At 47.1% G+C, this 26,835-nt stretch overlaps 1 protein-coding gene across 3 annotated transcripts; it reads right to left on the bottom strand.

Moving 5' to 3' along the window:
• Positions 1 to 456: 456 nt before the first annotated feature.
• Positions 457 to 21,775, bottom strand: cdc14ab (cell division cycle 14Ab). Of its 3 annotated transcripts, none has more exons than XM_072438757.1 (16): positions 21,419 to 21,773; positions 20,100 to 20,190; positions 19,195 to 19,270; positions 17,532 to 17,624; positions 15,761 to 15,840; positions 12,658 to 12,724; positions 12,498 to 12,560; positions 11,539 to 11,626; positions 11,219 to 11,449; positions 9,355 to 9,493; positions 7,958 to 8,138; positions 7,517 to 7,608; positions 7,115 to 7,207; positions 6,131 to 6,259; positions 4,367 to 4,682; positions 462 to 2,472 (listed from the first exon to the last, which is right to left on the bottom strand). In XM_072438757.1, exons 1-16 carry the CDS (start codon positions 21,513 to 21,515, stop codon positions 2,443 to 2,445), a joined length of 1,866 nt encoding a protein of 621 aa, XP_072294858.1. In that variant the 5' UTR covers positions 21,516 to 21,773; the 3' UTR covers positions 462 to 2,442. The 3 variants fall into 3 exon arrangements, with proteins under 3 accessions (XP_072294860.1, XP_072294858.1, XP_072294859.1); XM_072438758.1 differs by having other exon boundaries at positions 7,115 to 7,162; positions 21,419 to 21,770; XM_072438759.1 differs by lacking the exon at positions 4,367 to 4,682 and having other exon boundaries at positions 457 to 2,472; positions 21,419 to 21,775.
• Positions 21,776 to 26,835: the final 5,060 nt, after the last annotated feature.

Here is a 26,835-nt window from a genome sequence, read left to right as displayed (position 1 = left end):
GGCCCCAGGGGCCAGATGTGGCCCTAGGCCTGTTTTAATTCGGCCCCCTCAAGATTTTAGTTTCTATTCTTTAACCGTCTATGCAACATGTGTCTGCACTTGTGTCCTTAATAGAGGTCACATGAAATAAATTAAATAATCGATTCAATATATTTTACAAAAAGTGCTTATAATGATAAGAATTTGTAACACCAATTAACGCACTCCGGCCCTCCACCACTTCCCTCCAATATGGCCCTCAGAGGAAAGATAATTGCCCACCCCTGGTCCAGAGGGTCCAGACCAAACTGTACAAGAGTCTGAGCCTCATTTATCACACCCTCAAGTCTCATAAATGAGGCCAGTTTTCCATCAGATCAAGTTTAGTCACAAACAAAATAATAAATCCAAAATCCCCCGCTTTGAAAAACAACAAAATCAAACAAGAAATTTAAAGCTGGTACCGTTTGATTTTTATGTCCAAATATGTATAACTTTTATACAGAAAATGTATTTTTACATGAAAACATTTGTTCTTCCTTTTATACAAATAAACGTTTCAAATAACTTTTACATTTGTTCCTTTTCCCTGCAGCTTCCAGCAGAGGGCGCTGGAGTGAAGTCTTATCTCTTCATTGCTACATGCTTCATGAGTGTGTTTTTTCTGTTTTAAAAGGAGACGTGAGCAAAGACAAATATCCAGAGCGAGGATTTAAAAACGCTGAAGGACATTTTCCCCTCGTTTTGTAAAAATAATGACTTTAATGAGAACTGTGTGGTTCCTCACGATCGCGGCTCCTTTAACACGTCGACCGTTCACAAACACAAGGTTTAAAGGGGCTTTCAGATGTTCCAGAGTACGGCATTGAACTGAAACACTGAAATATTGACCAACATGTGAATATGTTGTGACGCATCGTGAGAATACTTTGACAAACTTGACGGAAATGCGTTCAAACGAGTCTTAAATGTGTTAGTTTAGTGTAAAATGAAGCCTAACGCTGTCGGACTTTGGTCGATTAATCGGTCGACTGACATTTCAAACATGATATACATACATTTTATTCAGTTTTCATTATAAAAATGTCGTTTAAGGCAATAGTCGAAGTTTTCAAGTGAACGACACAATCAAAAACACAGCATTGTGACGAGGGGGGGTCGTCGCCCGGGAAAAGTTTGCATGAAACGGCTGCAATTTCCTGCATTTTTGTGGAATTTGGAGGTATTTTTAAACTCTTTTTACCGTGATGATGAACAGTAACAAGCTCTAATGTGACGATCAAGAACCCAGCAAAGCAACGGGTCAAGAAAAGGACCAACATCAGGCAATTTTTTATCATTTTCCTTGTGTTTTCTGCATCTAGAAAACATTTTACAGATTTAATCTAGAGTTTGCGGAAGATTTGGGAGTGAATTGAGAGTGTAATCTTCATTTTTAGATAAATAAAAGTGTTTTTTCGGTGTGTTTTTGGCTAAACTGTGCCGTTGTATTCTTGCGAGATCAGTTTGGGTCAGATCGTGGAAATAATGGAAATTTTTGAGAGGTTTTGACAGTTTCGCAACACGACTGAAACCCAAAACACGCACAAAAGTACAGAAATCTCACTTTAACCCGTTATTTGGGCGTTTACAGCGTGTACATTTCCATCTCTCTGGTCTGGTGGCTTTGCGTTCTCGTTCCCGTGGTGACAGATAAGTGGAAAACTCGACTGCGTTTTCGCTCATTCGACACAAAATGGCGTATTACATAATTTGAATCATTTTCACAAACGGCAGAAAAACGTCGCTCTAGAACAATAGGATAAATCTAAAACGTGTGCAAAACCAACCAAGCGTAAAACAGTGATTCTAACAAGGTTAAAAACAATGTCAGTCTAAAAATATATAACCGTATTATTATTTTTACAAACATTTAAAATATTAAGACAAAGGCGTTTCATACATTCGCGTCCCCTGAGTTTGGAGATACTTCAAAGTGTTTTCTAGTACTGCGTCCAGCGTATCGATCAGAGTACTGCGTCCAGCGTGTCGATCAGAGTACTGCGTCCAGCGTGTCGATCAGAGTACTGCGTCCAGCGTGTCGATCAGAGTACTGCGTCCAGCGTGTCGATCAGAGTACTGCGTCCAGCGTGTCGATCAGAGTACTGCGTCCAGCGTGTCGATCAGAGTACTGCGTCCAGCGTGTCGATCAGAGTACTGCGTCCAGCGTGTCGATCAGAGTACTGCGTCCAGCATGTCAGAGTACTCCGTCCGATCCTTCAGTTTTTTACAAAATAAAACTCTAAAAGACAAAAATACAACTTTTCTCTGTCACAAAATAAAAATCTTTTCAGGTCCGTTTCTCTAAATATAATTATTTCGCGGTCAAAGTTATTTACACTTGTGTCAGTCCTGAGCGAGAAGGGGGCGGGGCTGAGGCAGCAGCAGCAAAGGACTCTGGGAAATGGAGTTCAGGCTGTGTCTTTAGTACTGGATGAACTCCGACTGAAGAGACTGAAACAGAAAAGATTAAAACGTCAGAATTAAATGAAAATAAACAGAGATTTTTATGGCGGCAAAACGTCTCGGAAACAGCTAAATAAAATATGTAAAAGGGACAAAAGTCAGATTCAACGTAGTCTTTTCTCTTTCCGTTCATAGAAAAGATTCAAGATCTGACCCGTAACCTCCTGATCGAAAGTATCAAAGTATTGGAGTATCTAGTATATAAGAGTTCACCCCGGTGGACAAGAGGGTCGCGTCCCTTCACCTACAGGTGGGGGACAGGTTCCGTCTCTCACTCTCACTGTTGTGTCGGCCTATGGGTCGAACAGCAGTGCAGAGTACCCGGCCTTCTTGGAGTCCTTGGGAGTGGTTCTGGACAGTGCACCGACCGGGGACTCCGTTGCCCTCTCCATGTGGGTGGGGGAGTCCTTGTCCTCTCCAGATGGGTGGGGGGGGTCCTTGCCCTCTCCAGGTGGGTGGGGAGTCCTTGCCCCAAGTGGAGGAGTTCAAGTATATCGGGGTCTTGTTCACGAGTGAGGGAAGGATGGAGCGTGAGATCGACAGGCGGATCGGTGCAGCGGCTGCAGCGATGCAGTCGCTACATTTGACTGTTGCTCCTCCTTGGCGCCTCCCTGGGGAGGTGTTCTGGGCATGTCCCACCGGAAAGAGGCCCCGTGGAAGACCCAGGACACTTTGGAGGGACTGTCTCTCAGCTGGCCTGGGAACGCCTCGAGAGGAGGAGGAGCTGGAGGAAGTGTCTGGGGAGGAGGAAGTCTGGGAGTCCCTACTTAGACTGCTGCCCCCGCGACCCGGCCCCAGATAAGAGGAAGAAGATGGATGGATAATTACAGAGAGCAAATAAAGATCTTTACAATAAGGTCTATTTTTTGGACGATAGATTGATCTAAAAGTACTGAATTTTGCTTCTAAAATTGTCATGAATATTTCGGACCTGAATAATCATAATTATCTTAACATCACAGAACAAAACAAACGGGATTCGACCCGGATTTTAATGTGTTTGAATCCCGCTGAAGCTTCTGTCACAGGTTCACGTGTTTGAATCCCGCTGAAGCTTCTGTCACAGGTTCACGTGTTTGAATCCCGCTGAAGCTTCTGGCACAGGTTCACGTGTTTGAATCCCGCTGAAGCTTCTGGCACAGGTTCACGTGTTTGAATCCCGCTGAAGCTTCTGGCACAGGTTCAGGTGTTTGAATCCCGCTGAAGCTTCTGTCACAGGTTCATGTGTTTGAATCCCGCTGAAGCTTCTGGCACAGGTTCACGTGTTTGAATCCCGCTGAAGCTTCTGGCACAGGTTCAGGTGTTTGAATCCCGCTGAAGCTTCTGTCACAGGTTCATGTGTTTGAATCCCGCTGAAGCTTCTGGCACAGGTTCACGTATTTGAATCCCGCTGAAGCTTCTGGCACAGGTTCACGTATTTGAATCCCGCTGAAGCTTCTGGCACAGGTTCAGGTGTTTGAATCCCGCATTTGAAGAGTCTGTAGTTAAATGATGTTAATGTTGTTATAGAGGTCACACGCTTCAGTCCCAAAAGCATCAGAGAAAGTAGAAAGTACTATTTGTATTAGAACATAAGAAGTATCGGACCGACACACCAGTGACATCATGTTTAGAAATTAAACTATTCGCTCAAACTAACAAAACTGGCCCAAAATCTGCCTGTTATCTAATGAAATTTCAAAAGGTTCAATGAAATGAAACTGAACAAAAACATTTTTGCAGTTTCTGCAATTTTTGCAGAACTTGACAGAACGAAGCCTAATCTACGACGTCAGCTGGTGTGTCGGTGATGTCACAGGACAAAGCACCAATCAGAGGGCAGAGATGAGAGCACAGATTCAAACGGTCCAATCAGAGCTGCTGCTGGAGCGAGGACACTTACGGGGATGGAGCGGCTGAGGTAGCGCCCGCTCTTCAGCCCGCTGTACCCGCCGGGCGCTCTGTATGGCCCCGCCCACTCCCGGCTCTTCCCCGCCGCCGTGCCAACAGCGGCAGACGAGGGCGGGCCCATGTACAGAGCCCCGCCCCCTCCCGCCGGCCCGCTTCCTGGTCCGGCGCCGCTGTTGTTGTTGTTGACTTCGGGGCGGTTTCCGTAGAGCCGGGACATGGGGGTGGAGCTAACGGAGGAGGAGGCGGAGACGGGGAGTGATGCGTACAGGTCGCTCAGTGAACTGGCCAATCGCGAGCTGAGGGCGGAGCTACAGAAGAGGGGAGGGACGGAGTCACAACAGACAGAGACAAGACACTTTAAAAACAACAAAAACAGACTGGAAACTAAAATGTGTGAACGAGGGAGAAAGTGGTAAAAGTACTAAAGTTACTATGAAGTATCGATACTAAAAATTAGTATTGAAAATTACCTTTCTCAGTGCTAGTTGAACATAAAGATTATGATTATTCTGTGTTTAAAATTACTTTTATTGTCAAGAGACTTATACAACAACCTGACTGTAATATCTCTATAATAAAACGTGGTTCAAGTCTTGGCACAAAAACAGATTATTCATAATTTCCCCCGCCCCAGCCCATTTTGGGCTTAAACAGTGAGTTTGAATCCAGATAGAACGGTTTTCAGTGCTTTATAGACAATATTTATGATTTGTCTATTTTTAACCAGGAAAGTCCCGCTGAGATTCAGAATCGGTTTATCATATGCATAGCCTTTTGTAGGGGAGGAGCCTGTGGTATGGGAGGGGCCTGTTGTATATGTTTTTAGTGGGAGAGGAAACTGAAGCAGACATAGGGAGAACATGCAAACTTGGCACAGATGCCGGGAGTTGAACCCAAGATCTTTTCGCTGTGGTATAGCACTCAATGGTTCCCAAAGTGGGGTCTGGGGGTAAATACTGCTGCTGTTATTACTACATTAATACTGCTACTGCTGCTGCTGTTATTACTACATTAATACTGCTGCTGCTGTTATTACTACATTAATACTGCTACTGCTGCTGCTGTTATTACTACATTAATACTGCTACTGCTGCTGCTGTTATTACTACATTAATACTGCTGCTGCTGTTATTACTACATTAATACTGCTGCTGCTGTTATTACTAAATTAATACTGCTACTGCTGTTATTACTACATTAATACTGCTGCTATTGTTATTACTACATTAATACTGCTGCTGCTGCTGTTGTTATTACTACATTTATACTGCTGTTATTACTACATTAATACTGCTGCTGTTATTACTACATTAATACTGCTGCTGTTATTATTACTACATTAATACTGCTGTTATTATTACTACATTTATACTGCTGTTATTACTACATTAATACTGCTGTTATTACTACATTAATACTGCTGCTATTGTTATTACTACATTAATACTGCTGCTGTTGTTATTACTACATTTATACTGCAGTTATTACTACATTTATACTGCTGTTATTACTACATTAATACTGCTGTTATTACTACATTAATACTGCTGCTGTTATTATAACTACATTAATACTGCTGCTGTTATTACTACATTAATACTGCTGTTGTAGCCGACTAAACACTAGAGACAAAAACAGACACAAAACGTATCAAACTGAAGACACACACAGAGGAGAAAAGCTCTGTTAGGTCAAAGTGTCAGAGGTTAAAGTTCAAAGAGGAAGTGAAGGGGACATAAACAGGAAGTGCTTAGACCTGCGCAGGTTTGACGCGGCTCCAGACGAACTCCTCCCAATGCGTTTGGCCGCCGCTGAAGCAGAGGATGATGGGAACTTTGAAGACTTGAGCGTAGACGTGGAGCCCTGACCCATTCCCATCGATGACCTGTCCAGACACACGAGGTCAGAAAGTCCACTACAGTTCTTCATGTTCAGTTTAAACGTAGTTATGTGAACGTTTTACTATTTCAGAGCGTAAACCCTTTTAGCTCGTCATCAAACTTTGACGATTTACTTTACTTCGCTTTAATTAAGGATGTGCCGAATCTGGTAATGACAGCGCCTTTGTAGCAAAATATCAAAACTAATCATCCATCCATCCATTTTCTACCGCTTGTTCCCTTTCGGGGTCGCGGGTGACTGGAGCCTATCCCAGTGACTTCGGGCCTTAGGCGGGGTACACCCTGGACAGTGGCCAACTTGTCGCAAAACTAATCAGTTCAAGCTAAATGTGTTGCTAACTGAGCTAATGTGTGGCTAAATGTGTCGCTAAATGTGTGGCTATATGTGTGGCTGTATGTGTGGCTGTATGTGTGGCTGTATGTGTGGCTGTATGTGTGGCTGTATGTGTGGCTGTATGTGTGGCTAAATGTGTGGCTAAATGTGTGGCTAAATGTGTGGCTGTATGTGTGGCTGTATGTGTGGCTGTATGTGTGGCTGTATGTGTGGCTGTATGTGTGGCTGTATGTGTGGCTGTATGTGTGGCTGTATGTGTGGCTGTATGTGTGGCTGTATGTGTGGCTAAATGTGTGGCTAAATGTGTGGCTAAATGTGTGGCTGTATGTGTGGCTGTATGTGTGGCTGTATGTGTGGCTGTATGTGTGGCTGTATGTGTGGCTGTATGTGTGGCTAAATGTGTGGCTAAATGTGTGGCTAAATGTGTGGCTATCTGAGCCAATGTGTCACTATCTGAGCTAATGTGTCGCTAAATGTGTCGCTAAAAGTGTCGCTGCAGTTGTACCTGAGCGGATGCGACGAGCTCCGGCTGTGAACTTTCACCTCGTCAACTCTGAAACACACAACAGGCTTCTGAGCAGAGCCACGCCCGGCGAGACTGCAACGAGTCAGGAGGTTTAGAGTCAGAGCGTGACGATTCAGGAGGTTTAGAGTCAGAGCATGATGATTCAAGAGGTTTAGAGTCAGAGCGCGATGATTCAGGAGGTTTAGAGTCAGAGCGTGATGATTCAAGAGGTTTAGAGTCAGAGCGCGATGATTCAGGAGGTTCAGAGTCAGAGCGTGATGATTCAAGAGGTTTAGAGTCAGAGCGCGACGATTCAAGAGGTTTAGAGTCAGAGCGCAGATAAACAAAACCAGGAGAAAACAGAAACAAACTAAAAACAAAACCAGGAGAATATGTCATTACCTGAGAGCGCCTGTTGTGGCCAGACGAGCGGGTCGTCTGCTCTTTAGCGCCCTCAGCTTGTCTCCCTGAGTCACTGCACTCTCCATATCACTCTGAGGAAAACAGCAAAATAATATTACAATACACAAAAAAATTAAAAAAATAAAAAAAACACAATATACTGTATTTTCTGGTCTACAAGTTGCACCTTTTTTCATAGTTTTGGCCGGGGTGCGACTTATACTTATATTCATACTTATACTCCGGAGTGACTTAAATGTCTCTATTATGCATTTTTTAGCTGGTGTGATTTATAGTCGGGAAAATACGGTATTACAATCGGTAGATGGGATTATTGGCGTGTGTTTACAGTGAGTGTACATTACATTATGAGTGTAAATCCATTCAAACAGACTCTTCTGTGCTCACGGCGTAAACACAGTGCGTACTCAGTGCTCTTACCTCCAGTATTTTCTCGGGCCCCAGCGTCCTGTTCAGGTTGACGTTGCCGTTGTGCTGAGAGTTGGTCGGGTTCAGCGTCAACTCGTCCAGACTCGAGATGACGTGAGACACGCCCCTGTCCTCCATCTTGGATTTGTGAGCGCGCAGCGTGTCGCCCATGAGCCAGAGAGACGCCTGCTTCCTGTGAAGAGAGGTCACCTAGGTCACCTGACTGCGGGGAGAGAGGTCACCTGACTGCGGGGAGAGAGGTCACCTAGAGGTCACCTGACACACACCACTCTCACGTCTGCTGGAAACTGCTTAGTCTCTGTCTCAAAAGGGACTGAACTCAGGGGCAAATCTAAAACTGCGAACGCTTCTGGATTTTTGTGCCTCTCAATGAAAACAGAGGAAACAGGTCATTTATCTGAGCACAAGTTCAGACCGGGCACATTCGAGTGAGGAGAGTGAGGCGAGGCATTCACGGCTCAGTCACAGTTTGAGTCAGAACTTTATCGTTTGTGAAAATAATGAGGCCTGAGCTGGTTGTAAGGAGCCAATCAGAGAAGTCGATTTGAGATTCTGGACTTTATTTGGTCATCTCTTTTAATGGTCATCTCGCCGTGGGCTAAAAGGGTCATCTCGCCGTAGGCTAAAAGGGTCATCTCGCCGTGGGCTAAAAGGGTCATCTCGCCGTGGGCTAAAAGGGTCATCTCGCCGTGGGCTAAAAGGGTCATCTCGCCGTGGACTAAAAGGGTCATCTCGCCGTGGACTAAAAGGGTCATCTCGCCGTGGACTAAAAGGGTCATCTCGCCGTGGACTAAAAGGGTCATCTCGCCGTGGACTAAAAGGGTCATCTCGCCGTGGACTAAAAGGGTCATCTCGCCGTGGACTAAAAGGATCATCTCGCCGTGGACTAAAAGGGTCATCTCGCCGTGGACTAAAAGGGTCATCTCGCCGTGGACTAAAAGGGTCATCTCGCCGTGGACTAAAAGGGTCATCTCGCCGTGGACTAAAAGGGTCATCTCGCCGTGGACTAAAAGGATCATCTCGCCGTGGACTAAAAGGGTCATCTCGCCGTGGACTAAAAGGGTCATCTCGCCGTGGACTAAAAGGATCATCTCGCCGTGGACTAAAAGGGTCATCTCGCCGTGGACTAAAAGGATCATCTCGTCGTGGACTAAAAGGATCATCTCGCCGTGGACTAAAAGGATCATCTCGCCGTGGACTAAAAGGGTCATCTCACAGTGGACTTAAGGGTCATCTCAAACCGTCTGGACTAAATGAACTAATAATAATAATAATAATAATAATAATAATAATAATAATAATAATAATAATAATAATAATAATAATAACTTTTATTTATATAGCGCTTTTCAGGGACCCAAAGACGCTGCTGAGCAGAAGAAACTCACTCGTCCAGGTAGTTCTGCTGAGGCCCGATGACGGAGCCTGGTCTGCAGATCCTGATCCAGGCGATGGCTTCTCCCGCCGTGAAACGGTAATGTTTCATCAGGTAACAGCCAATCAGAGTGCCCGTCCTGCCCAGACCAGCTACAAACCAGGAAATACAGAGAGAAACGGCCAATTAGAGCAGAGTAACACCAGGTAACAGCCAATCAGAGCAGACAAACATCAGGTAACAGCCAATCAGAGCAGAGTAACACAAGGTAACAGCCAATCGGAGCAGGCAAACACCAGGTAACAGCCAATCAGAGCAGGCAAACACCAGGTAACAGCCAATCAGAGCAGACAAACATCAGGTAGCAGCCAATCAGAGCAGACAAACATCAGGTAACAGCCAATCAGAGTAGGCAAACACCAGGTAACAGCCAATCAGAGCAGTTGTTTCCCAGCTTTTATCTAGTGCACTCCGACTCGTGTTAAAGTTATGGGTGGAACGAAAGAATGAAACATGATAATTTAACATAACTTATAATGAAAAAAAATTCAATTCATTGACATACATTTCCTCCAACTTATTTAGGGCCGTAAACTTTTAATAATTTATTCAATTAATCCATCAAAAGCGCCAAAGAGGACATACATATATATACACACATATACATATATATATATACACACATATATATATATATATGTATGTGTGTAATACACACACACACACACACACACACACACACACACACACACACACACACACACACACACACACACACACACACACACACACACACACACACACACACACACACACACACACACACACACACACACACACACACACACACACACACACACACACACACACACACACACACACACACACACACACACACACACACACACACACACACACACACACACACACACACACACACACACACACACACACACACACACACACACACACACACACACACACACACACACACACACACACACACACACACACACACACACACACACACACACACACACACACACACACACACACACACACACACACACACACACACACACACACACACACACACACACACACACACACACACACACACACACACACACACACACACACACACACACACACACACACACACACACACACACACACACACACACACACACACACACACACTAGTTTAGTCATGGTTCAATCCTAGGTCAGTCCTGGTTCAGTCCTAGTTTAGACCTGGTTCAGTCCTGGTTCAGTCCTAGTTTAGACCTGGTTCAGTCCTAGGTCAGTCCTGGTTCAGTCCTAGTTTAGACCTGGTTCAGTCCAGTCTATTTTCTTTCTGGGGACATTTGTTAGGAGGCATTTGTGTGGAAACTTCAGTGCCACTGTATTTTGTCGATGAATTCCTAACTTGCACTGCCCTCTGCTGGAAAACTACATTATTTTCTCAAGCCTAGTCCTGCTTTAGTCCCATTTTTAGTCTCATTTTAGTCCCGATTTAGCCATGATTTAGCCCTGTTTTAGCCATGATTTAGCCCTGTTTTAGCCATGATTTAGCCCTGCTTTAGCCATGATTTAGCTCTGCTTTAGCCATGATTTAACCCCGCCATAGCCATAATTTTTTCCCTTAGTTGGCCATGATTTAGTCCTGCTTTAGCCATGATTTAGTCCTGCTTTAGCCATGATTTATCCCTTTGTTAGCCATGATTTATCCCTTTGTTAGCCATGATTTAGCCCTGCTTTAGCCATAATTTAGCCCTGCTTTAGCCATAATTTAGCCCTGCTTTAGCCATAATTTAGCCCTGCTTTAGCCATAATTTAGCCCTGCTTTAGCCATAATTTAGCCCCGTTTCCCTCACCTTTGCAGTGCACGGCCACAGCTCCGCCCGTGCCCTCGCACACGTGCAGAAACCTCCTCATGATGGTGTCGCTCGGCGTGCTTCCGTCCACAAAGAACAGGTCGTAGTGCTCGAAGCCGGCGTCCGTGAACCTTTGGGCTTCGTAGATCTTTTTGTTCAGACGGATCACGGCTGTCACGTTGTGCTTGCGGAAGTACGGGAAGTAGGCCTCGGGCGCGTGCAGCGGGTAACCTGCAGGGGGCGCAAGGATCACCATCCTCTTTTTACCGGCTCGGAAGAATGTATAAAGAATGCTTCTGGTAAAAGTAAGTGAGACTGACCGTTCTCTACTTTAGTCTTGGGGTGCGGGCCGCTGAAGGCCAGGAACTTCCCCGGGACGATCCAGTTCAAGTCGCCATTTTCCACTCGCTGCGACAGAACAAAGAACAGGTTTGATGAGAGAGAGCGGGGCTGTGGGCGACGGAAAACGGGTCCATTATCGATCGATCAGTGGCATCGAGAGGAGCTCAAAATCACATGTTTCTCTGGAATTGTGCTGGACATTTGTTGTTTTTGACATTTCCCTCTGAACTTTAGAACTATGAACTTGGGCCTCAAAACTCCTGCCAAGGACACATTAAATGGATACTTTTAGAACGTACTTTTGGCAGCAAGAAAAAAGGTCATTACAAAGAAATGGACGACACAAACATCACCAACGATCAAGGACGGGACTGAGATAGGAACAGACATCAGACAAATTTGACTTAAATTGAAAATGTTTGAGGGACTTTGGACCAAATGGGACTTTTATGTTGGAAAAGTTGTGCCGTAATTTTATTTATGTTTTGTCATTCTGTTTGTGTTAATGTTATTATTCATTATGATTATGATGATTACTATTATTTTTTGGTCTTTCTCTCCAAACGTGTTCCTTGTGCTGGGTTAAATAAGAAAGGGGGCATGGCAAAAGCTCTCTAAACTATTACGTATCTCTGTGTCCGACCCAAACTGCATTGGAGCTTATGAGTTTAAAAAAGCTTTAGAGATCTAATTATTCATACGTTAAAAATAACAAATTTGATTTGACAAATTCCGTGCACTTTTAATTGTTTGGCCGATCAAGCGTCTCGGTCGATCAACATTTTTATTGATGCACTAATTGTTTTGGGGATTTTAGAAGGACAGCGGCGGAAAGAAGGACGATGAGTGAGTTTTGGAAGTGAATCATGAGCCTTTTTATACAAGAATACAAGGTTTACTGGTGGTTTGAGATCTTCTGCAGCCCAGAGTCTCGTACCTCGTAGTGCTCGTACTCGTCCACGTCGAACCTCTCAAAGTCGAAGAACCCGTGCTGCAGCGCCTGGAACGAGACAAGGAAAGATCACACTCAAAAAGGAACCCAACGTAGTGTTTCGGGTGGACGTGACTGGAGCGTCTGGTCACGGTAAAGTGCTCACCTTGCGGACGCCCTGCAGACAGTCCAACACCGTCAGGTTGAAGGTGCAATTCCCAAACGAGGCGTCTCTGAAACGACAAAGGGTTTGTGTTGAACAATAAAGCAATAATAATGCAGCGTCTTCTTAGTTTACATTATTATTATTGAACAGGAACTTTCATCAGAATGTTTTAAGATTGAAAAATTTGATATTTATGAGCCCAGAAACCATATATTTCACTAAAACATGGCTGTGATACAAACTGCACCTAGTTTTTCTTACATTTGTGTGACGACTGTTGCTACGTGTGCGAACTTAACGAGGACCAAAGCTCGTCTAATTTATGCGTTATTCGTGATTAGACGGATAAATATGTACAGGGTCTAAAGCAGGACTATAGCGGGTCTAAAGCAGGACTATAGAGAGTCTAAAGCAGGACTATAGCGAGTCTAAAGCAGGACTATAGCGAGTCTAAAGCAGGACTATAGCGAGTCTAAAGCAGGACTATAGCGAGTCTAAAGCAGGACTATAGCGAGTCTAAAGCAGGACTATAGCGAGTCTAAAGCAGGACTATAGCGAGTCTAAAGCAGGACTATAGCGAGTCTAAAGCAGGACTATAGCGGGTCTAAAGCAGGACTATAGCGAGTCTAAAGCAGGACTATACTGGGTCTAAAGCAAGACTATACTAGGTCTAAAGCAGGACTATAGCGGGTCTAAAGCAGGACTATAGCGGGTCTAAAGCAGGACTATACTGGGTCTAAAGCAGGACTATAGCGGGTCTAAAGCAGGACTATAGCGAGTCTAAAGCAGGACTATAGCGGGTCTAAAGCAAGACTATACTGGGTCTAAAGCAGGACTATAGCGGGTCTAAAGCAGGACTATAGCGAGTCTAAAGCAGGACTATAGCGAGTCTAAAGCAGGACTATAGCGAGTCTAAAGCAGGACTATAGCGAGTCTAAAGCAGGACTATAGCGAGTCTAAAGCAGGACTATAGCGGGTCTAAAGCAGGACTATAGCGGGTCTAAAGCAGGACTATAGCGGGTCTAAAGCAGGACTATACTGGGTCTAAAGCAGGACTATAGCGGGTCTAAAGCAGGACTATAGCGAGTCTAAAGCAGGACTATACTGGGTCTAAAGCAAGACTATACTGGGTCTAAAGCAAGACTATACTGGGTCTAAAGCAAGACTATACTGGGTCTAAAGCAAGACTATACTGGGTCTAAAGCAAGACTATACTGGGTCTAAAGCAAGACTATACTGGGTCTAAAGCAGGACTATAGCGGGTCTAAAGCAGGACTATAGCGGGTCTAAAGCAGGACTATAGCGGGTCTAAAGCAGGACTATAGCGGGTCTAAAGCAGGACTATAGCGGGTCTAAAGCAGGACTATAGCGGGTCTAAAGCAGGACTATAGCGGGTCTAAAGCAGGACTATAGCGGGTCTAAAGCAGGACTATAGCGGGTCTAAAGCAGGACTATAGCGGGTCTAAAGCAGGACTATAGCGGGTCTAAAGCAGGACTATAGCGGGTCTGTACAGGACTGTCCTGCCTCTCGCTCCTTTATCTCACAAACAGAAACAGAATCTTTCACGTGGAGAGTGCTTTTGACAGTGAGAGCTCTTTGTCAAACACAGATGAGGCTTGAACCTGAAGGAGACTTGACCAGAACATACCACAAATAACACCAGAAGCAGGCCAGAACTCTGTGTAGACATCTAAACAACTCTTTGAAAAACTCTGAGTTCTTCTTCATGAGGAAGTTCTTCACATAGTTCCTCCTTGAACCCGGCCCTGGTCTCACGTCTGTCATAATCCAGAACAGTCCGTCTCATGTTAATTTACACCGAGCTGTGACTGAAGCTTCACTTGGAGCAGCCACGCCACATACTGCATCTGCTCCTGAACCAGGACCAAGGACTGAACCGGGACCGAGGACCAGATCAGGACCAGACTGGGACTAACAACACTGAGACTAATGAACATGTGACATAAAAACCACATGAACGTCTCAAAGTGTGAAATCTGTGGAATCTGCAGCGTTTCTACAGTTACACAACATAAAATATATATATTATACATTAGTGTACCAGCGCCAGGACCAGAGGACCAGGACCAGAGGACCAAAGGACCAGGACCCTGAGTCCCGGTTCATTATATAAAAACGAATTACCAAGCATATAATTAAAGATGGTGTTAAAACAGTTTAAACCGTTCTTTAAAAGAGGTTTAAAAAGAGTACATTTCCAGCAGAAGAGAGCGTGTGCGTGTGTGTATGTGTGTGTAGTGTAGTGTGTGTGTGTGTGTGTGCCTGTGTCCCGAGGTCAGTGTGTCTCATGTTTAATCCAGAGCTCTCGTTAGAGGCTCAGAGTTACATAAGAGCAGGAAACGGAGACAAACGGTCCAGTGTTCTCAGGACAGTCCAGAGCTCAGACTGACCACAAACTGACCACAAACACAAACATTGTATGATTTACAGGAGCAGGACAAACTGGAGTCGATACAAACTTAGAGCAACAAAGAAATATGGATGTGTTTGTTACAGGTTTAGAGATCTTTTCAAACACATTCACATTGTCCTGTGCATCTGTTAATGTGCAGTTTCCTTTTGCTGTTTTACTATTTATTTAAGGTTTCACACAATAGAATAAAGTGTCCTAAAGCGGCTGTGACTGAAATAAACTCATCTAAGTGACTAAGGACAGAGCAGAGTTTAAATGTGGCTGTGTTTTTCTATAAAGCGCGACTTATATGATAAATATTGAATCCCTAAAGTGAGTTCCAGTCTGTGCATTGTCTTCACTCATAATGAGAATGAACCTGACTCTGAAGAGCAGGTGCAGTTCTGAGTCTCCCCTGAAGGGGAGGTAAGGGTCTCCCCTGATGGGGAGGAGTCTCACCTGAAGGGGAGATAAGAGCCTCACCTCCCCTCCCCTGAAGGGGAGGTAAGAGCCTCACCTCCCCTCCCCCAGTCTCCCCTGAAGGGGAGGAGTCCCACCTGAAGGGGAGGTAAGAGCCTCACCTCCCCTCCCCTGAAGGGGAGGTAAGAGCCTCACCTCCCCTCCCCTGAAGGGGAGGTAAGAGCCTCACCTCCCCTCCCCCAGTCTCCCCTGAAGGGGAGGAGTCTCACCTGAAGGGGAGGTAGGAGGCGTTGGAGCCGGAGATCAGAGCTCTGTATGCTTCCTCAGGAGTCTTCTTTAAGTAAATCACCTGAAGAAACATGATTATTATTAGTCTTTCTTTTGACGTGAAGGACAAACACATGATCCAGAAGAAAAGAAGCTTCAGATCAGAAGGTCAGGCACATCACACTCTATAGTACACACTCTACAGTACACACTCTACAGTACACACTCTACAGTACACACGCTATCAGGCTTTTAGCTAGGATTTGAAAACACCCCGTCCAACCAGGGGCTTAAAAAATTTATGTGTTTCAGGACCTTTTTTCAACGCTTTTACTAAATAAAGCGGCGCTTTTAACGCGGAGGCGATCTATAGCTGCGCCCGCACGCCTCTCGTATCATATTGACTTTCCATACTCTCGCGCCGCCTGCGCCTCTCGGCCGTGCAGATCACTCTGCCACTTAGGAGCGGTGGTATTTGGCCGTGGAGGTTCGGCATTTTCCAGACCACGGTTCGGCAGCCAATCAGAGCCAAGCACACAAACTTTGTCGACCAATCAGCGCGCAGCATGCAAATTTTCACTTGTAAACGCTCAACTGTCATGGCGCGGACCGCAGTGGATTATCGTCAAACGCTTCCCGGCCCGATTTAAAAACTTTTCTAAAATGTATTAATAAAAATTACACCGTCCTTTACCTCGAAAATGTCCATCCACATGTCGAGATACCCCGTCCAAAAGACGGGAAGACGGCCCTCTAGCTAAAAGCCTGCACTCTATAGTACACACTGTACACACTATGTACAAACTGTACACACTCTATGTACAAACTGTGCACACACTATGTACAAACATGTCAAACTGATTCAGAAAAGGAACAAACACTTTCGTGTCACTTTCGGAGGTCGTGTCATAACCATGTAACTGTAACGAGGGTGAAACGGGCTGATGAGGAGCTCTAATATTCAGATATTTATAATACTGAATATAGTGTGTACTTGTACTGTGGGGTTTGTAAATGTCTGCATGATTGTGAAGGATGAATAAAGTATCCCGACATGGCATTAAAGCATGTTTAAAGCATGTTTGTGTTGTTTATGCCGTGTTTGTGTCACATGACGAGGGTCACACGCTGACCCTTCAGCTGAAGCTGACCGCTTCAGGGTCCAGAAGATCAACATGTACTTTATTTGTTCAAATAAGTAAGACATTGTTACAGGTCAATGGCCTATGTAAATAAAATGTGAGGTTTTTAAGCCTTTCCCTTTGGGACCTTTCCCACTCCTTTGGGATCTTTTCCCCCCCCTTGGGATCTTTTCCGCCCCCTTGGGATCTTTTCCGCCCCCTTGGGATCTTTTCCGCCCCCTTGGGATCTTTTCCGCCCCCTTGGGATCTTTTCCGCCCCCCTCTAACCCTAACACAAAGCACTATGACGTGAAACATGTTTGAGTCTGACGTGTGGAAAAGCAGGTGAATCATTCATGTTCTCACAGCAGGAGGCGCTCTCATTAAAACTTAAACCTGTTTGTGTCCAGCTCACACACCAGACTGACCATCACAGGCTGACCATCACAGGCTGACCATCACAGGCTGACCATCACAGGCTGACCATTAACAACCCAGACCATAAAACACACCAGAGTCCAGACTGACCGTTCCTTCAGAGACCATGGGACTTAACAGCACAGTGTTACAAGCTCATGACTAAATAGTTGTGCACGGGGGTCAGATGGGCTTGCACGAGGTCACATTGTCATGTACGGGGGTCAGTACTCACGGCGTATCCTCCGATGAGCACGGCGGCATTGGATCTCTTCCTCTGGTCGAAGCTCGTGTAGTGGACGATCCTTTTCCGTGTCAGAGTATACGACTGAAAACACAAAGTATACGACTCAAAACACAAAGTACACGACTGAAAACACAAAGTACACGACTGAAAACACAAAGTACACGTTTGTCTTCCGGAAAACGTCTTTGAATGTAGTAACAGACAGCAGGGGGCGACGGAGGACACTTCAAACACCCCGAAAACACACATTTAACCATCGCAGGAACTTAAGACGTTTAATGAGGTGAAATGTGCTGCTTTAAGGGTACGTGTTCTCGTAAAAGCCTCAGTGTCTCACATGTGGATGGGTTACATGGGTCTTTGCCGCTCCTCACCTTTGTAAATATTCTGAATGAATCGTTAAAGTGAATGTGGCGCGTCCAGTCCGACCGTCGCCATGGAAACGCACACAACACAGAGAGAGGGAGAGAAAGGAGGAGCAGAGAGGCTGAAACTTTGAATGGGACTATTAAATCTATATTTAGCCTGTGACTAGAGAGGCTGAACCTGTTCTGACGGAGGCGAAAGGGACCGGGACTCACGAGGCGGCTCATGTACGAGTCCGCTAATAAGAGACGTATCGGCCAGGGATCGGTATCGGACGATATTCACGCCATTGAGCGATATCGGTGTCAGCCAAACGCCCCGATATCAGTCGCTCCGGTAATGGAAGAGAACCGACTGTCAACTTTAATCCAGTCTTTAATCTGACAGAGCAGACTGTGGCAGACGTTACCATGACAACAGCCCGAAACAGTTAAACGTGTTCCGTCGGTCTTAGTTTGCCTCATTGAAGTTAAAAAAGTTTCACAAACGTTTATTTTTGATGAAGGCGCATCAAACCTGGGCCTGTCGCAGTCATAGTCGGTTCGCTGAGGTTTATAATAGTTAAATGTTAATTGCTGTCCCCCATGTCCACCCCGTCCACCCCGCCCACCCTGTCCACCCAGTCACTCTCTCCCCCCGTCAACCCAGTCACCCCTGTCCCCTTGCCCACCCTATCCCCCTGTCCAGCCTGTCACCTTGCTGTCCCCTGTCCACCCTGTCCTCTTGCCCACCCTGCCACCCCCGTCACCCTGTCCACCCTCTTCCCCCGTCACCCTGTCCACCCTCTTCCCCCCGACACCCTGTCCACCCTCTTCCCCCCGAAGAGCCACCCTGTCGAGGGTGGCTCTTCCCCCCGTCACCCTGTCCATCCTCTTCCCCCTGTCCATCCTCTTCCCCCGTCACCCTGTCCACCCCCCGTCACCCTGTCCACCCCCCGTCACCCTGTCCACCCCCCCGTCACCCTGTCCACCCCCCGTCACCCTGTCCACCCCCCGTCACACTGTCCACCCCCGTCACACTGTCCACCCCCGTCACCCGTCAGATTTATCACTTTTACAATCGTTTCCTTGTGAATTCTTCAGCCGTTGAAGTCTTGTGACGTTCGTTTTTCGGCTCAAACCAGTCCAACCATTCGTTCCGAGTCTTTGATTACGTAACCTTCCTCGCCCTGACGCTCCGCCCCCGTCTCCGCCCTCATCTGACCCGTTGCATTGTGGACATTCCTGTTTGGGGTGCAGCCACGCCCTGTTTACACTGCGTCAGTCACACGTGTTTTCAGTCGCACCTTGAGCTTCTTGTTGAGTTTGCAGCAGTATCTGTAAAGCATGGCCAGATTCAGGGGCCCGAAGTCTGCGTAGAAGCTGCAACGACACAAACCACACCATCAACACACCATCAACGACACGAGCGCACACCATCAACGACACAAGCGACACCATCAACATACAGACGACACAAACCACACCTCAGCATCAAAACACAAACGCGTCAGAATTATTTAAGCACTTGAGTCTCGTTGTCCGGACTAGGTGTGTGTGTGTGTCTGTCTGTGTGTCTGTAGCTCGTGACATTCAGCAGATTCTTCTGTTTAGGACAGAAAAAACAAACACGAGGAACGATCTCACGGCATCAGTTTTCTCACATGACACGAACTGAAACAGCTTTATGTCGTCAGCGCGAACTGTAACTAAAACTAAAACTACTGCAACTAAAACTACTACTACAACTACTACTACAATTGTCAGGTGTTAAGATAACCGTGCACCGCGGCACCGTAGTACTTTTCGCTCACGGCACCCACGGCACTCAATATGGAAAGCCAATACGATCAAACTCCGCCACTTAGGAGCGGCGTATGGCATAAATTACGGCGCTGGTTAAGGCGTACGGCGCTAAAAGCGCCGCTTTATTTTGTAAAAGTGTCGGAAAATATGCCGCTCCTAAGTGGTGGAGTGTGATCATATTGGCTTTCCATATCGAGCAAAATTTTTAAGTACTTTTTTCGAGCGTCGCCTACGGCCGCTGTCCTCCAACCTCAGCCCAGCGAGAACACTGCACCACCACAACTGCAACTACTGCAACTATGACACCAACTATGACTACAACTACTACACAAACTCCTGTCCCGCTCCTGTCCAGCCCCAGTCCCGTTCCGCTCCCGCCCCTGTCCCACTCCTGTCCCAGACTCACTTCTCGTAGACGAACTCGTCGTCGGTGCAGAAATAGTGGGTGTTGGCCGTGCTCTTGGGTTTACTCCTCAACGTGGCGAAATACAAACGCTCTGAAAAAGAAAACAGGTTCAGAAATTAAACAGCCAGATGCCCTACCATCCTCAGATACTCATATAAATGTAGATTCAAGCGGCGACGAGTGCATTAACGTTACAGCTCGAGATCGAAGGTCAAAAAACTTGGCAAACGCCCAACGAGGTATGAACAGGTAAAGAAAAGAGTGGGAAATACATTTGACCCTTTATCCAACCAGGAAGACAGCTGTTGCCATAGCGATCTCTGATTCAAAACACCCTTAAAAGGAGTGTTACAGGGTTAAAACAAAAACCAATCCGTGCAAAAGCTGGATCGAGGCGCAGCGGTCGCTAAGGCTGTATTTTTGTTGTCATTGAGTGGTACTTTAGTAGTAGTAGAAATAGTAGCAGCAGCAGTAGTAGTAATAGTAGAAGTAATAGTAGTAATAGTAGCAGCAGCAGTAGTAGTAATAGTAGCAGCAGCAGTAGTAGTAATAGTAGTAGCAATAGTAGTAGTAGTAAAAGTAGTAATAAGAGTAGTAATAATAGTAGTAATAATATTAGTAGTAGCAGTAATAATAATAGTAGTAGCAGTAATAGTAATAATAGTAGCAGTAATAGTAATAATAGTTGCAGTAGTAGTACAAAAAAGAAGAATACAGTTTAGAGATTCCAAAATGTATCAATAAAATCATTCAATCAATTATAAAGCGCTGCTGTAATCGCTTATGATCCAAAACGTTCTGGGGGAAAATGCTTCATTTCCACCGTTTATTTACTCGCACTTCCGGTTATATAGGCACGCCCACAAACAATCTGAAGTTTAACTCTTCACAAAGACTCTATAGTGCGAGGGGAAAGCTCTATAGTGCGAGGGGAAAGCTCTAGAGTGCGAGGGGAAAGCTCTAGAGTGCGAGGGGAAAGCTCTAGAGTGCGTGGAGAAAGCTCTAAAGTGCAAGGGGAAAGCTCTATAGTGCGAGGGGAAAGCTCTAAAGCTCTAAACTCTCGCGGCGGGCCACGGTCGAGTCTGGACCCTAAAACGAGCCGCCCGGAGCCGCGCCTTCCCCCCGGTGCGTGTCCTGCGCGTGTCCCAGGGAAGAGGCGCTCAGGACTGAGGCGCTCTCTCCCCCCCGGGACTGAGGCGCTCTCTCCCCCCCGGGACTGAGGCGCTCTCTCCCCCCCGGGACTGAGGCGCTCTCTCCCCCCCGGGACTGAGGCGCTCTCTCCCCCCCGGGACTGAGGCGCTCTCTCTCCCGGACTTTACCTCGGATAAACTCCGCGGCTCCCGTCAGCTCCGAGTCTTCCGCGGTCCTGAAGAGCGCGGCCAGGATCGGGGTGTGCCGCACGCCCTCTGCGCTCATGGCTCCGTCCGCCCCCGCTCTCCTCGCGCTCCTCTCGTGCGTCTTTGATCCGAGTTCGACCCCCCGGCGGCGGCGGCTTCTTTACTTTAGCCGTTAGCTCAAAGTTAGCTCAAAGTTAGCAGCGCGGCTAACTTCGACCGGAGGCGCCGCTTTAAAAGTTGACAAAGTTCAGCTTCGGCCGCGCATTGCTCGGTCCCGCGGCTCCCCGGGGCCCCGTGCGTCACTCGTCGTCACTTTCCCGGTTGAGTTGCGTCGGTTTCGGGGCTTGAGTCGCTCGCGTGTCTCATGTTTAGCTCCGTGACTCGGGGACGCGACTGAAACTCCGGATTGAGCTGATCCGCCTTAAGACACGTTACCGTGACAACCGCGGCGAGGGTGGGACGTGCGCGGTGGCGGCCAATCGGGAGGCGAGACTGCGGGGGAAGCGGCCAATCAGAGGGTCGAGTCCCGGCGTCCCGCTTTAGAGCGCCGCGTGAGGACTTTAAAGAGCAAAATATGAGAGATTTTCAGGGTTTTCTGATCATAACTCCGTGAAATACGATGACACTTGAAGGATTTATCCAAATTTTACGTAGGTCGAATGGCAGTTTGTGGAAACACAGTTGTAAAAGTACAAAAATACTGAGAGTGGCGCAGATTTCTAAACCAAAATCAAAGTCCACAACACAGAAAAACCACCCAAAACAATTTAGACTCAAGGAAGGCATTCTTATTAAACTTTAAACATTGATTCAGCAAAAAGGAATATTTGTATTATGAATTTGTTTTTTATATTGCAAGATTTATTGTAAAATCTTGAATAAACTTCTGGTAAATCTGTTTTAGTGACATGGGTAGTCTAACATGTCCTTGTGAGTGTTATTTAGATGGATGCAGTGGTTTTACGACTCAAATGTTCATGTTTAAATAATCCTGTCAGAACAACAGTTATTATATTGTGTTTAATGATCCTCTTGATCTTAATCACATGATCCGTTCACATGTTGAGCGAGAAGTCGATACAGTAATTCATGTGATTTTAAGTCTGCATAATTTGAGCTTTTGCCTATTGTGCTGTTTTAAGGTCAAAGGGTGAAACCGGAGCGGCCCGACACGAGGAGAACAAGCAAACTCAGAGCTGAATCTGCTCTGAAGACTTTCCAGACGTGTCTTTATGTCTGATGCTGATTCTGAAGATCACGTTTCAGTTTCCAGCGTTTGAAAGAAGTGGACGGCAACACGAGGACAAAGAGACAAGTCCAAGGCCAAGAGGAACCGGACCAGGACCGAGTCAGGACCGGGACAGAGTCAGGACCGGGACAGAGTCAGGACCGAGTCAGGACCGAGTCAGGACCGAGTCAGGACCGAGTCAGGACCAGGACCGGGACCAAGTCAGGACCGAGTCAGGACCGGGACAGGACCGAGTCAGGACCAGGACCGGGACAGAGTCAGGACCAGGACAGGACAGAGTCAGGACCGGGACCAAGTCAGGACCGAGTCAGGACCAGGACCGGGACCGAGTCAGGACCGAGTCAGGACCAGGACAGAGTCAGGACCGAGTCAGGACCGGGACAGAGTCCGCAGCAGGACTGAGTCAGGACCGGGACAAAGTCAGGACCGAGTCAGGACCCGGACAGAGTCAGGACCGGGACGAGTCAGGACCGGGACAGAGTCAGGACCGGGACCGAGTCAGGACCGAGTCAAGACCAGGACAGAGTCAGGACCGGGACAGAGTCAGGACCGGGACCGAGTCAGAATCGGGACCGAGTCAGGACCGGGACCGAGTCAGGACCGAGTCAGGACCGAGTCAAGACCAGGACAGAGTCAGGACCGGGACAGAGTCAGGACCGGGACCGAGTCAGGACCGGGACCGAGTCAGGACCGAGTCAGGACCGGGACAGAGTCAGGACCGGGACCGAGTCAGGACCAGGACTGGGACCAAGTCAGGACCTAAACCAAGTCGGAAACGGGGCCGGGACTTTGTCAGGGTCGGGACCGAGTCAGGACCGAGTCAGGACCGGGGTCATTTGTTTCCATGGTTATAGGGAAACGTCGATGGTTTTATTTGATGGTCTGTTTTATGACCCAGAGCCGTCTTTGCTCAGGTTCAGAACCATTTCAGCTCGAGGAAGATCATATTTGAAACTGTAGAAGCAGCTGCCATGTTTATTTATAACTGGAAAATAATATAATAGTAATAAAATATAAAAGTAAAATATATATGGGCTAAACTCTGAGCTACAACATCAGAACTACTCCAAGTTTAATCAACCAAACCAGCAGCAGACGGAGAACGATTTAATTATTTCACTTCTGCTTTAAAACAACAACAAAGTCAGTCCAGTGAGGCCCATTTGGTCCAGGTTCATTTGGTTCATTTGGTTCATTTTTCTGATAATTTTTTCTTTACTGTTCTTTTTTCAGATCAGGAAAAGTAAAAAAAAAAAAATTATTTCAATATTTGCATTTCGTGCATCATCAACTTCAAATATTGTTACATTTTTTTCTATTTATTATTGATCTATGTAACATTTTTTAGTAATTTTGTTCAATTTTGCTTTGTTTTCTCTCTGGTATAATCTAAAAGACAGACTGATGTTTTGAAAGACCAGAATGTCAGAACTAAACCAGGTTTAACTCACCTGCGATGAGGGAAATCCAGACTCTGTTCAGAGCCGGTCCTGATCCCTGTAGACCTGGGTCGGTTCCTGGTCTGAGTCCCGGGTTCAGTCCCGGGTTCAGTCCCTGGTTTGATCCTGGTCTTGGTCCCGAGTTCAGTCCTTGGTTAGGTCCTTGGTTCAATCCTGGCCTTGGTCCCGGGTTCAGTCCCGGGTTCAGTCCCTGGTTGGGTCCCTGGTTGGATCCTGGTCTTGGTCCCTGGTTCAGTCCCGGGTTCAGTCCCTGGTTGGATCCTGGTCTTGGTCCCGGGTTCAGTCCCTGGTTGGGTCCCTGGTTGGACCCTGGTCTTGGTCCCGGGTTCAGTCCCGGGTTCAGTCCCTGGTTCAGTCCCGGGTTCAGTCCCTGGTTGGGTCCCTGGTTGGATCCTGGTCTTGGTCCCTGGTTCAGTCCCGGGTTCACTCCCTGGTTCGATCCTGGTCTCGGTCCCTGGTTCAGTCCCTGGTTGGGTCCCTGGTTCAATCCTGGTCTTGGGCCGGTCCCAGGAGGCTGCAGGATCCGAGGGTTGTCCTGGTCCTCCATGCCTCTGCTCCGGCGCGGGACGTCGGTGCTGGACGAGGACCGTGAGAGGATTTGAAACGGATCCGGGTGAGATCGTGTGTCGGAGTCCCAGGTCTGGTCTCTGGTCTCGGTCCACTGCGTCCCGGAGGTGTTCTTTACAGCGGCTCGAGTTTCAACACAAAGATCCAGGACTAAAGGAGGTTAAAGTTCTCTTCAGAGCCGAGGATGAGCAGCTTTGGGCCCGAGGCGGGAAAGAAAGACCACAAGAGTTTTACAAATGAACAATAAAACCACTAAAACCAAACAAAACTACTGTATTTTCCGGATTATTATTATTATTATTATTTCCTTAGTTTGTCCGTGGTGCGACTTATACTCCAGAGCAACTTGTATGTGATATTATTTGTTATTTTCATGCTGACAACCACAAGAGGGCGCTCTAGGCTCTAAGCGGCGCAGAGGAAGAATTTGCACTTTGGGGAGTTGTTTAGAAGTGACACAGAGGAAGAAGAATTCAATGGATTTAGTGATTTGGGGTAAAACTGATGCTTTGGTAAACTTGTTAGCATGTTCTTTATGCTATAGTTATCTGAATAACTGTTAATATGTTACGTTAACATACCAGACACTTACAGTTCTGTCTGTGCGTCATGTAGCTGAAGGTGTTAGCGTTAGCATATCTCAGAATCAGAATAACAGCAAAATTCACAAACATATGAACTTGTCCTGTTGATTCGGTGCAACACAAACAACAAAACATTGAACAATGAATAATATAATATAAAATATAACATAATAAAATATAAAATTATGTAGTGCAATAAGAAGTGAACAGTGCAGTGAGTGCAAGGTGCTAAGGCAGTGTTCATGAGTCCAACAGCAGAGGGAAAGAAACTGTTCTTGTGACGGGAGGTTCTGGTCCTGATGGACCGTAGCCCCCTGCCTGAGGGGAGTGGCCTCCTGCCTAAGGGGAGTGGCCTCCTGCTTGAGGGGCGTGGCTCAAATAGTCCGTGTCCAGGGTGAGAAGGGTCGGCTGTGATCCGACTTGCACGTCCCAGAGCCCGGGAGACGTACAGGTCCTGCAGAGATGGAAGTCTGCAGCCGATCACCTTCTCAGCAGAGCGCACAATGCACTGTAGTCTCTGTTTGTCCCTGGCTGTGGCTCCAGCGTACCACAGGGTGATGGAGGAGGTGAGGATGGCCGTGACAATGACAGGAGCCATCATTGAGATGGCCGTGTAGAACTGCACCATCATCTCCGCTGCAGCTTTGCTTTCCTCAGCTGGCGCAGGAAGTACATCCTCTGCTGGACCTTCTTGATGAGGGAGCTGATGGTCGGCTCCCACTTGAGGTCCCGGGTGATGGTGGGCTCCCACTTGAGATCCTGGGTGATGGTGGGCTCCCACTTGAGGTCCTGGGTGATGGTGGGCTCCCTCTTGAGGTCCTGGGTGATGGTGGTGCAGAAGAAGTGGAGGGAGTCCACAGTGGTGATGGGGGAGTCTGTGATGGTGAGGGGGGGCTGAGGGGCTATGACTTTCCTGAAGTCCACGACCATCTCCACTGTTTTCTGGGCGTTGAGCTCCAAGTTGTTACCGCTGCTTCAGGACACCAGCCGGTCCACCTCCCTCCTGTAGACAGACTCATCTCTCGACCGAGATGAGCCCGATGAGGGTGGTGTCATCCGCAAACTTGAATAGTTTAACAGAGTCGTGGCTGGAGGTGCAGCAGTTTGTGTACAGGGAGAAGAGCAGGGGAGAAAGTACACAGCCCTGTGGAGCTCCTGTGCTGATAGTCCCAGTGTCTGAGACATTCTTCCCCAGCCGCACGCACTGCGTCCGATCCGTCAGGAAGTCAGGGCTCCCCCTGCAGGTGGAGTCAGGCACGTTGAGCTGGAAGAGCTTATCCTGGAGCAGAGCAGGAGGATGGCGTTGAATGCCGAGCTTAAGTCCACAAACAGGATCCTGGCGTAGGTTCCTGGAGAGTCCAGATGCTGCAGGGTGAAGTGGAGAGCCAGGTTGATTGCGTCGTCCACAGACCTGTTGGCTCTGTAGGCGAACTGCAGGGGGTCCAGCAGGGGGTCCAGCAGGGGTCCAACAGGGGGTCCAGCAGGGGGTCCAGCAGGGAGGAGGTGAGGGACTTGAGGTGGGGGAGGACCAGGCGCTCA

This window comes from Eucyclogobius newberryi, unplaced genomic scaffold (assembly GCF_026437365.1).
Source record: "Eucyclogobius newberryi isolate DKJ021-1_F unplaced genomic scaffold, fEucNew1.0.hap1 SCAF_9, whole genome shotgun sequence".
In the NCBI taxonomy this organism is placed as follows: domain Eukaryota; kingdom Metazoa; phylum Chordata; class Actinopteri; order Gobiiformes; family Gobiidae; genus Eucyclogobius; species Eucyclogobius newberryi.
This window is presented reverse-complemented; position numbering and strand designations above follow the sequence as displayed.

Bases quoted from the DNA above. Each gene is read 5' to 3' on its own strand.
- cdc14ab (XM_072438757.1), bottom strand. From the start codon at position 21,515: ATGAGCGCAGAGGGCGTGCGGCACACCCCGATCCTGGCCGCGCTCTTC. The intron at 17,625-19,194 runs GTGCGACTGAAA...TTGTGTTTTCAG, and splicing joins AACTCAACAAGAAGCTCAAG to TCGTATACTCTGACACGGAA. The intron at 4,683-6,130 runs GTCTAAGCACTT...CCTCTTCTGTAG, and splicing joins GCCGCGTCAAACCTGCGCAG to CTCCGCCCTCAGCTCGCGAT.